General features: G+C 34.0%; 2 protein-coding genes across 7 annotated transcripts in view; both read right to left on the bottom strand.

Annotated features, from left to right (window-relative positions):
* The window catches only part of LOC128864549 (nuclear receptor coactivator 3), a 128875-nt gene that overhangs the window by 69841 nt on the left and 46747 nt on the right, over positions 1 to 12287 (bottom strand). For all 6 annotated transcript variants that reach the window (XM_054104264.1, XM_054104263.1, XM_054104259.1 and 3 more), the window contains one exon: positions 3825 to 4068. In XM_054104264.1, coding sequence (XP_053960239.1) covers positions 3825 to 3853 — 29 coding nt within the window. In that variant the 5' untranslated portion in view covers positions 3854 to 4068. The remainder of the gene's footprint in view (positions 1 to 3824; positions 4069 to 12287) is intronic.
* LOC128864551 (ATP-dependent DNA helicase pif1-like) lies at positions 9485 to 11819 on the bottom strand. Its single transcript, XM_054104268.1, has 2 exons — positions 11553 to 11819; positions 9485 to 11485 (listed from the first exon to the last, which is right to left on the bottom strand). The coding sequence occupies exon 2, from the start codon at positions 10747 to 10749 to the stop codon at positions 9928 to 9930; it is 822 nt and encodes a 273-aa protein (XP_053960243.1). The 5' UTR covers positions 10750 to 11485; positions 11553 to 11819; the 3' UTR covers positions 9485 to 9927.

The following is a 12287-nucleotide window of genomic DNA, read 5'->3' as shown; positions in this document are numbered from 1 at the left end:
TATCGTTGCGTATTCATTCGAACCAGAACTACTGTTGGAAACATTTATTTGTCACCAACACTTGAAACGCCTGTAAAAGGCAGAAAATTTGGTTACTTCCAGCCGTTCTGAGCATTTCGGCCTCGCTTGGGGAGGTGTTTTTTTTATATAGTTGCACTAATTTATAATGGAGGCATAAGCAGCGTAGGCGTCAACGCCTGAGAGAACTGGTATCTAGTTTTATCTTTAGGGTAACAAGGAAATTACTGAGGCATACCGTTTTGAAATATAAATATTTAAACAGCTTTTAATTTTCTCCAATTGTTTGATATTTTTAGCAAAAAACATAGCACATGCCTGCACCAAAAATTGTCGTTGACCTACTTTACTTCTTTTTTATTTTATTAATATTTTTTTAACATTTACTTTAATATTAAATCGTTCAGCATTTAGTAGCCAGTTTCTTACTACTTTTATCGCAACGTGTGTTCAATATACAATAGAACAAAACAATGAAAAGAAACCCTGTCACATGTCAGAAAAATTCTTCTGATGTTCTGTACTTAATTAATTTAGTATTTAATTCTAATTTTTTTTTAATTTATTCATAATTCTAAATCAGTTCAAATAAGTCAGCAATGAAAACCCAATGGCATACGCATCATCAAATGGATCCAAATAAAAAATTGCGCTAAGAGCTGAGCTCGAGCAGCATATTCCTATTAAAAATACTAATCGCACGTGCATATACCGACATTACATTTTGTGTTATTGTGATCAAATTAACTAATCAATGAAGTCTGTATTTTTGAAAACTTGCAGGAGAAAAACAAAAATTTCAATTCCACAATATTCCATATTTCATAATAATAAAAATTCACATTGTATGCAACTTTTGCAATTTTTTCAACAGTCTCAGCAAATAATGCATTTTTTCTTGCATTCGTTCGTTTATTGCTATGAATTTGTTAGCATTTTTACTTTTGTTTGCATTTGTTTTTGATGGTTAAGGTTGGTTTAACTTCAAGATCACAACTGAATTGGCATCAGCGTTGGCTGGAATGATGGAAAATGCAGCCACCAAAGAGCCGACAGCATTAAACTGCCAGCTAGTAAACAAGCAAGAAACCTCGACCACAAAAAAGGTAGCACAATGTTGCAATTCAATGCTGCGGTCGACTGTTATGCGAGTTTCCACAAAACAAATGGTATACATAGATATGCAAGTACATATAATATTTTCCAGCGGACGCATTTGGAACGCGTAATGCTCGAGGCTTCCAACATAGAGCGAAGCGAAGTATCCACATGTCATACTTTTGGGTCTGATAATGACAAACCAGTTCCTCATGTGTAACTGCACATCAACGCACACAATTTTTTTATACATTTATGTGTACATGTACACATGTAATTTTATGTATCTTGCGTTGTTGCCAACAACTTGCCATAACCATCCAGCAAGCAATCGCCAGCTAGGCAGCCATTCAACGAAGCAAACGACAATTGTAGCCGATATCTCTGGTAAACTTGGTTTTTGCTTTAATTTCGATTTTTATTTCACCTTTTTGTGTTTTCCAGTCTGTATTTTGCTTGATTTCCACGTTTTTTTTTTTTGCTGTTTTTGCTTTTTTGAATAGGATTTTATTACAGTGTACTGTATCGCAATTTGTGATATTAGACACGGTCTGATTAATTCTATGCATTTGCTTCTAAATGAGTAATAAATAAACTTAGATTTAAATGTATGAATAAAGTTTTATTTAAAAATAAAATTTTTGTAAAGTTCCGGTGCTCGTACATATTACGTCTAAAATTTAGTAACACCTATTAAATACATAAAAATTAGGATTTAATCGAAAAATTTAAATTTATGAAAAATTTCAATAACACGTTTTATTAAACAAAAACATAATAAACACCATAAATGGAAGGTGACTCAGCCAATAACAACATAAAAACTTTCACTTCCCCCTCTGTACATCAAATATATTACATATGTTTGTACATATACATATATATTATTGCAAGAGAGATAGCAATTCCATTCAAAGCACAACGAAGTGCTTGAATTAATGAGAATTACACCACTACTTAGAAATGTAAATACATATGCAGGCATGATATAAATAAATACAGGGTATCCCAAGTTCGTGTTGATTTTTTTATAATCAAAATACATACAAATTTTGAAAAGTAGTAGAAACATATGTTTGTACATATACATATATATTATTGCAAGAGAGATAGCAATTCCATTCAAAGCACATCGAAGTGCTTGAATTAATGAGAATTACACCACTACTTAGAAATGTAAATACATATGCAGGCATGATATAAATAAATACAGGGTATCCCAAGTTCGTGTTGATTTTTTTATAATCAAAATACATACAAATTTTGAAAAGTAGTTAATTACTTATTACATATGCCAAGAGTAGGGGGTCTGCAAGTACTATAAATGAAATTTGAGATAGACAGACAGAAAATAGTCCAAATACGTTAAATCGGGCGATCTTGGCGACCAAATTACTGCAGGGAACGTCGTTTGGTCATCAAAATGTGGATGTTAAGACAAAACACTGCTTAAAAAGAAACTTAAAACTTGGAAGACCCTTCTATTAATATTTAGTCACATAAACATTAAACGAGCGAGTAACTAACGAACTCCTCTGTCAAAAAGTTGTTTGTTTAGCTTGCCGCAAAAAGGTATGTTTTTCAATACTTGTATTACAGGGTGAGGCAACTGTATTTATGGATTAGTTTGATTGAATTAAACCAAAAGTGACTTTGCTGTATCTTGGCCCACTCCCGATGAAGCTCTTGTTTGAGATGTCTAACATCCTAGTATTTTTAAGACAAATGTACTCTTTAAAATTACTATGCATAAAAGTCAGATAAAAACTCGAAAAGAGAGAGTAGTCGCAAGACTAAATGTAATAAAAGGTATATGTTTTCCAAAATAGCATGCCAAATAGCTCACGTAATATACCCACAAATTTAAGTACTATACTTATATGACCTGAAACGAATGAAGAATTCCCTATAATTTTTCATATCATTAAGTGCTATGTATTATATTGTACTTACATACATACATATGTGAAATTATTTTTTGAATAAGTTCAAAAGAAGAAATGCTTTTTAACACATAAATTTTTATTATTTAAGCATTTAAAACAATATTTACATTATATGTATAGAAAAATATTTTAAAATACATTTTTAAATACAATGGCTATTGCCACAAAATTGGCCCATTTTCAGAAAGAAAGACTCGCTTCCAAATGCTTGTCTCATTTATCCTTTATTTTTGCCTACTATACCTAACGACAGTGACAATGACCGCGCCAGGACTCGTGTCGATGCGGGCAGCCAAACATATTGTGCCTACATTCGTGGTGATGGTTATTTTCCACAATAAAATGTAAGCCGGTATGAGTTTGAATGTCCTTTTGATGTGAGAGAAAGAAATTGTGTTAGTATAAAATTGTACAGACATATTGAAAAGTCGAATGGGATCGATAATACATAGAAGAAATAAAAGCAACAACAATTAACATTTGTTAGATTTTTGACGCAATGCAAACAAACTACAAATGGGAAGCTAAAATATAAGCGAAAACACATCAGCTGAAAAATTTAACAAAAGGTTAAAACCAAAAAGTTATGTATAAGTACACAAATGATCATTTTTACCATACCATTTTTATAAAACTAACAATACTGAGAAAACTGTCACGAGTAGGATCAATAAAATCGATTTTATCAATATCTACGTATCCATATCAATTCTGTATTATTCTACGACTCTAAAGTGTGACGAGTATAATAGCTTTACTCACCCTGCATTTTCGGCAGCAGCAATTGACATGTGGGGCTCATCTGTTTGCTGCAATGTCGATGTCCCCGTGTGTCGTTTCCACACAGTATTGCAAAATACACGTTTTCAGTTTGTTATTCCGTCTTTTTAAAAACTGAAATTTCAATTGAAGCGGATTTCAGCGATTTTTAGTTAGAGCAGTTTATTTTTTTTCTCAATCGTTTAACTTTATTTTCTTTTGACGCGTATTGAATGAAAATTATCACCTGGAAAGAAACAAAGTCAATAAAAGTAATTAAAAAAATAAATTTGATTTTTATATTATGTAGTTAAAATATTGAAAACCTAAAATAGCCAGATAATAAATATTGGATAGCGTTCCTAGACTTATTAGGCTGTACTTAACTTTTCAGAAAGTTGGGTTTTTTTTTCAGATTCATGAATTTTTATTTATTATGCAGAGTTGTTACGATATATTCGACTATAAAGATTATTTGATAGTATAAAATTACGATATTTTAGTAAGTAGTAAAACAAGCTTGCTCAAAATCGTTTAAGTTGAATAATTATTCTCTAAACACGTTGGACTCATGCCTCCTGTAGTTTTGTTTATATCGGCTGAAACCTATGAACAATAATTAGAAAGCTGCTTTAAAATCTATTGAATACGTAGTGAGAAATCATTACACATAAATGCATTGTAACATTTCTTTTGAACAGGATACCACAAAGTACATAGCCGAAAGCTACTGCTGCTTTTTTCACCTAAGGATAAATGTAATATATCCTTCAGAAGCCGTTTTCTCAACTAACTTCTAACGTTCTTCTTACATGGCAAATTTCAGCGTGATATGTCACATAGTTTGTTTTCTGTGCTACTGTAAACAAGTCAAGCTCGAGTGTGGAAAATTTTGAGTTGTGACCCTTTTGTATTTAGGGTGCGACATGTTCGTTCCATCAACCGCTTATTAAATTCTCGATACGACATTTAAAGGTTAAAGTTATGTGAGTTTAGATTGTAATTTTTAAATAAATCACTCGCGCCTTGCTTTTTTAATGCAAATGGAGAGGTCAACAATTTCTTGCCACATCTAAACGGGAGTTAGACTTTATGACAGTCTCTACCATAGGAGAAATATCTCGGTGGTTTATCATGCCTGTAGGCGGACGGCCGCCTTTATCCAAAAACTTATTAATATATCATTTGAACAGTTATATCCAAATATATTTTAAAATTATCACTAAATGAATTTTTCGAAATATGTACACATAATTATTACAGTTAGTCCTATCTAGTCTGTAAGAAGCCTTGTATTTCTTCTTCTCCTTCTTAGCATCACAGTCCTTGGTAAACCATTCATTCACAATCTTGCGCCGGGTGTCTTTATCTAAGGCTACCTCCTTCCACCGCCGAACGTTTAGCCTTTCAAAGTCAACTGCCACGTTTTCGAGCCACATCTTTTTAGGGCGTCCTCTTCTTCGGCCTCTAACAAGGCGTAATTCAACTGCCTTTCGAGTTGTTCTCTCCTTAAGCAATCTAATCATGTGTCCGAGCCATCTTATCCTCTGAGATTTTATAAATTTTGTCACAATTTCGCTTTTTGCTAATAGTTCCAGCTCATGATTATATCTAATTCGATAGATACCGTCTTGTAGTCTTACAGGTCCATATATTATTCAAATACCATTAGCTGATTAACTTCAGTAGTCTTCAGCGTACATAGTTCGCAACCATAGGTAAGCACGAGGCGGATCAAAGTTTTGTATATCCTTAACTTTTGGTGGCGAGATAATAATTTAGAATTAGGCAGCTTCAAATTAGAAGAGTAAGATTTATATGCTGCTAAAACTCTATCACTTCATATCAGATAGGTAAATTCTTGTACAACCCTATAATTCTGGATTTACTAAATAAATGAATAAACCCGGGAATAACGGAAATTTAGCAACGCACAAGTCCCTCACGACTTAGGCAGCCACCAACCAAGTCAGCAAAAACAAAAAAAAAAAATGCATGTAATTCGAATATATCAGCAGAAACTTTAAGAAATCACATCAAAAACAGTTCTGTTTTATTTATTTTGGATTTGAAGAATTGTAATAATTTTAGGTTACTAAGTACGAAATTAAATTTTAAATGAGCACATTATTGCTGATGATAAGGAAAATGGTTTCAAGTATTCAGCAACGTGTTTGCTTTTTTTTAATTTTTAAACTTGTATGCAAGAAAGAAATATATACATACATATTACCGCAAATGTATGTGTATGTGCATATGAATGCATCCCTACATGTAAACACTTGAATGAATGTTTCTGAGAATGTAAATGCAAGTCTTTATTCCTCAAATTTCTCTTTCGCACAGTTTCAGTTTCTCCTTTGGAGTATGTGAACTGCTGTTGATGTCATCAGCCCGCACAAAAGCTCCCTTTTTGACTGCACACGCGATATGCAATTTTCAGATATGTATGCAAGTGCCACAAGATGAGGACCATTGGCGAAATATGTACCAGTATAGGTATGTGGCACGATTTTTACAAACACTCACTCTTGTGCTTTATTTGTACTTGTGTAAGTACGAAATACTATTTAGCCATATTTACATATACTCGTATAAATAACTGCAGCTTTTAAAGATTTTTATTATAAGACACAGCAATTATTTCATACACTAAAAGTAATTATCTTTGAAGAGATTAAACAGAATACATTTCAATTAAATAAAAACCAAGTAGAAGTACACGTTTTATCGACATGGCACAAATTAATATCGTAATTAGATAAGGCCAAATATTGGATTGATGAATGAATGATATCCCAACCATCCAGGTAGCCCGATCTGACCTCCATGAACTTAGTAAAGTCTATGAAACAAGCCCAGCGACTATTTCAGCACAAAAAGAAAATATCTTTCGCGAGGTTAATGGCATCCCGACATCACTTCTCTAGCGAATGGCACAGAGCACGTGTATCCAACGTAGCGATCAACATTTCGAGGAAATAATTTGTAAAAAGTAAACCGCACTTGTCTTCTTTGTGTTATAACTTCGTTTTTACATATATGTACAATATGTGCGCTGGGTGTAAAGATTATTTCATGTCGGTTATCACCACATCAATATCATCATATGTACATTCCTAAGCATAACGTAATCTTTATCACGCACATTAATATCGACACCATCTCGATAATATAAAACCAGCTGCATACCAGTTTCTTTAAGACCAGCTGTTAGAGCAAACCAAGAACTATCAGAACTTCATGGTACCGTTAACGTAATGCTGTCATATACAAAAACACCGAATATTCTGCAGCTAACAAGTTCAGATGTAACAACTGGTTAGTTGGATATCAAAATTAGCATTAGACGTGATGCAACAATGCGAAACGTCATAGAAACTTGTTTTGCGGCAACAGGCTTCAGGCAGATGAAGATATGTTTATCTGATGAGCCCGGGTTTGAATGAATTTGCTCCATTGCTTGTCGTTTTTACTTACCAACAAATCTGGATGCTGCTGTTGGTAATTTTTTGTTTTTGTAGTTTGGTAATATTATTGCTGTTATGTTTCCAAATTGTGATTAAAGTATTTGCAGCAACAAAAAAATAATCACACATATATTTTAATATTAACAAAATCTCTCGAAGTGGAACTTGGTAGGTGAAGAAGAAAAAAAATTATAGTTATATCCGATTTAGTTAATTTTCAGAATGATGGTATAGATGGTGCATTATCTGACTGGTCCGTTTTGGATGTTTGGCCGAGCTCCCCACCTATTTTTGGTATGCGGCTTGACGTTTTCCACAAATCGAGAAACCAGACTCACAGTTTTACGCCATCTCCGAGCGGCAGATATTTTTTGTTTTTTAATAAAATTATAGTTCATACTAAAATTTTTGCACAAAGTTTGATATTTTGTGTTATATAGTATGGACTTTGCTACAGCCTTTCCTTTCAGATGAAATTCGCTCACCGGTTTGGTTCTGTTTAATAAAGTAAAACTGTAGGTTGAGCTGATGGGCAACTTAAATAAAGATAAGGTACTCGTAGTATTATAAAAGTAAAAATTAAAGTTAAAAATCAGTAATTCAGTTCCGAGTGAATTTCATTGAAACTTTTTGGCAATCATTAAAATTCTTAAATGCAATATTATTAATGTTAATACGACAAATATATGAAAAAAGTTAGTAAAGTTTCCAAACAAGATAAAATAATTTGCTCGCTTTTAATATAGAATTTATTGGAAATACTTAATAAAATCGAAAAGTTAATAAATAATAAAATGGGAAAAATTAACGTCAGATATGCAAGAATTAAACGACAATAGTAAGAACTATGCACGAAAGGTTCAAAAGGAAGGCTTTCACATCTTGCAAAAATGGTTGAAGATTGAAAATATAGCCTTCGACGAGAAACAACCCGCTAGCCCCTAGCGTGGTATCTTTTTTAAAATTCAAAATAACGTTATTAATTTATACGAAAGAGCAAACATTCTCATCATTATGGGATACGATTTCTCTTATTCCTCGGCTAGCTTCGCCGTAGTACATCCTGTTAACGCAGTTCTCCACAACCTTGACGTGACGGTTTCTGATTCTACCCCCGAATAACTTGTTAAATACTTGCCTTAAGGGCGTGAATTGTTAATGGGACGTTTGCTTAACACGATCCTTTAAATCGCACCTTGACGCGGACAATTGACATCACCGAGACGGCTTATAATACGATTACCGAACTTGGCATGCAAAGATTGAGGCATAGGCTGTATGGCATGGCGGACCCGGATCAGTTTCATGTCTCCAATTTCCGGCCTCACAATTGTATACTGTCTTTCTGTCACGATTATCAGCGCGAAAGAGCTGTCACTGTCAAAATAACAATATAATTAACCACTAGATGAATCACACTGTAGTTAGGGGATTCCCTTAAAAGCGAAAAGTGAAAAACTTGTAAACCTCGCAAGTTTTCCGGTGCTGTGTTTGGGAATGGATCTTTTTGCTGTATCGCAAACAATGACGGAATTCAAAAATTTGACAGTCCAGTTCAAGCTTCTTTGTTTAACACATCGTATCAGCTGAAGTAATTATAAAAGCACCTTTCACAATGCCACCAAAAAGTGAAAAATGAAAATTATATCAATTTATTGACGAAAACGCAATAATGCTCGAAGTACATATTTAGATTTGTAGCTTTGTATTTGTTTTTTATAAGTAAGTTAGTTAATTTTCTAATTAATCGCAGGATACAATCACAAAGAAAAATTAGGTTCTGCTTGTCTTTTGTTTTCGTTTCGTAAAATATTCAGATACAAACGCAACACTGAAACTTTTGTCAGTTGCCCCACATCAGACTCCACATCGCTACATTCGGTATATTTTCGGTACATTCGGTATATCTTTAATATGGGTAATTGATATTGTGATATTTTATTTTTAAATAATTTAAACAATAAACGCAAAGCTGCAAAGGTAGTCACCTAAGTACCGTAGATGCAAATGTAAGCAACTAAATACAGCCTAAATCTAAGTAGATTTTATATGATTACTAGCGTACCCTCGCCCACTTCGCTAGGCGATAAATTCAATGATTTGCTGAAAGAGAATAAAATTAATACGAAACAAAGCAAATTCTTTGATACAATTTCATTCGAACTTTATTGTAACACTTTTTGGTAAACAACGTTTTTGGTTTTTCCATCTTTCGCGTAAATGAATAATGACGATGGTTTGCCTACTCGTGAGCAAGCTGCATACAATTGTCCATGAGAAAAAATTGGGTTACCTAAATTAATGCCGCACATTTGTAGAGACTGCCCTTGCGCCTATTAATTGTCATAGCGAAGGCAAGGTGAATAGGGAACTGCAAACGTTTGAAATCGAATGGTAAATCCGTTGGAATCAGTGGAATTCTGGGTATCAAAACGTCTTCTCCTTCTTTGTACTTCCCTTTCAAAGTCTGGTACCGTTGCAAAATCGTGGCACATTAATGTTGCGCAGCATAATAATCGGTGCTCCAATTTTTAGTCGTAAATTATGAGGTGGTAGGCCTGGCAAATCGAGTGAGTTTGAGAATTCAGTTGCATAATTTACGACATCATCTTGATCAGTAAATAGTGGCCATTGACTTACTTATATGCAACTATGTCACCAGGTATTTGATCCAAAATAGCTACATTTATATCATTTACGTCCTTATTTTTCCCAGCTAAAATTGCTCTTTCGCTGAGCCAATCATTGTTTTTGTAGTGTTGAACTATGTTTGGAAATACACTCTGTATCAATGCCTCTTTAGACTGTGCAAAAGTGCAGAAATTGTTAGGCAATGTAATCATTCCTGTTGGATCGACAGACATTGGGTCATTTCCCATTTTCAGTAATTGGTGTGAAAATTCAGCTGCTGACGGATCGTTCTGTAGTTGAACACGTACGTTTGTGGTAAGTGTAAGCGTGTTTACATGTCTCGATAAATACGATGATTTTAAACATGCATTGATTTCATCTGCAGTCGTAGATTTTGGGATCACAGGTAATGTTTGCCTGAAATCTCCAGCCAATAAAATCATGGCACCTCCAAAGACTGTTTGGCTTCCTCGTAGATCTTTCAAAGTTCTATCAAGTGCTTCTAATGATTTCTTGTGTGCCATAGTACACTCGTCCCATACGATGAGCTTACATACTTTAAGAACTTTTGCCATTCCAGAAGTTTTCGAAATATTGCATGTTGGTGTTTCATTTACCTGCATATTCAAAGGCAACTTTAATGCAGAATGTGCTGTGCGACCGCCTTCCAGTAATGTAGCCGCAATTCCGGAAGAAGCGAGTGCCAATGCAACGTTATTATTTGATCGAATTGTTGCTAATAGCAATGAAATCAAAAAGGTCTTTCCTGTTCCCCCAGGAGCATCCAAGAAAAACAATCCACCAGTTCCATGGCTAACATTATTCATGATTGTATCATAAACATGTTGCTGTTGTTGTGTTTAGTTCATTACAATCATAATGGTATTCACGCTCCAGTTCTCAATTTTCATTTCATTTCATTTATTGCCCAAAATCATTTTAACATAGGAGTTTACAAAGTTATGATAAAATTAGATTATTTAGCATTATCCTATCATACATTTGTATTTATCTAGGAGTTTAAAACTTATTTCTCTTTTGATATATACAATAGGTTATGATTATTATTTTGTATGTCTTTGGCATAATTTTAAAACTTATTTATATTCTCCCAAAAAGGGCTTAAAAAGGAGATAACGTATAATAAACTTCTATAATTTATTTGGCTATAAATTGATCAATGTTATAAACTAAATTTTCATCGTTGAAATTGTTCATCACGAAACGAAAACACAATCCGAAGTTCTCAATCGAGTTGTTGTAATGAATTAAACACATTTGTAATATCAAATTTAACGAAATTGAATGACCCATGTTGCTGTTGGTGATACAATTATGAATAATGTTAGCCATGGAACTGGTGGATTGTTTTTCTTCGATCCTCCTGGGGGAACAGAAAAGACCTTTTTGATTTCATTGATATTAGCAACATTGCATTGGCACTCGCTATTTCCGGAATTGCGGCTACATTACTTGAAGGCGGTCGCACAGCACATTCTGCATTAAAGTTGCCTTTGAATATGCAGGTAAATGAAACACCAACATGTAATATTTCGAAAACATCTGGAATGGCAAAAGTTCTTAAAGTATGTAAGCTCATCGTATGGCCATGATTTCAGGCAAACGTTACCTGTGATCCCAAAATCTACGGCCGCAGATGAAATCAATGCATGTTTAAAATCATCGTATTTATGGAGACATGTAAACACGCTTACACTTGCTACAAACGTACGTGTTCAACTACAGAACGATCCGTCGGCAGCTGAATTTTCACACCAATTACTGAAAATCGGAAATGGCCAAATGTCTGTCGATCCAACAGGAATGATTTCATTGCCTAACAATTTCTGCACTTTTGCACAGTCTAAAGAGGCATTGATACAGAGTGTATTTCCAAACATAGTTCAACACTACAGAAACAATGATTGGCTCAGCGAAAGAGCAATTTTAGCTGGGAAAAATAAGGACGTAAATGATATAAATGTAGCTATTTTGGATCAAATACCTGGTGACATAGTTGCATATAAGTAAGTCAATGGCCACTATTTACTGATCAAGATGATGTCGTAAATTATGCAACTGAATTCTTAAACTCACTCGATTTGTCAGGCCTACTACCTCATAATTTACGATTAAAAATTGGAGCACCGATTATATGCTGCGCAACATTAATGTGCCACGTCTTTCCAACGGTACCAGACTCGCTGTGAAGAAGCTAATGGGTAACGTTATCGAAGCAACAATTTTGAAATGGAAGTACAAAGGAGAAGACGTTTTGATACCCAGAATTCCACTGATTCCAACGGATTTACCATTCGATTTCAAACGTTTGCAGTTCCCATTCGCCTTGCCTTCGCTATTTTTC

Source organism: Anastrepha ludens, chromosome 5 (assembly GCF_028408465.1).
Source record: "Anastrepha ludens isolate Willacy chromosome 5, idAnaLude1.1, whole genome shotgun sequence".
In the NCBI taxonomy this organism is placed as follows: Eukaryota; Metazoa; Arthropoda; class Insecta; order Diptera; family Tephritidae; genus Anastrepha; species Anastrepha ludens.
This window is presented reverse-complemented; position numbering and strand designations above follow the sequence as displayed.

Bases quoted from the DNA above. Each gene is read 5' to 3' on its own strand.
- LOC128864551 (XM_054104268.1), bottom strand. From the start codon at position 10,749: ATGAATAATGTTAGCCATGGAACTGGTGGATTGTTTTTCTTGGATGCT.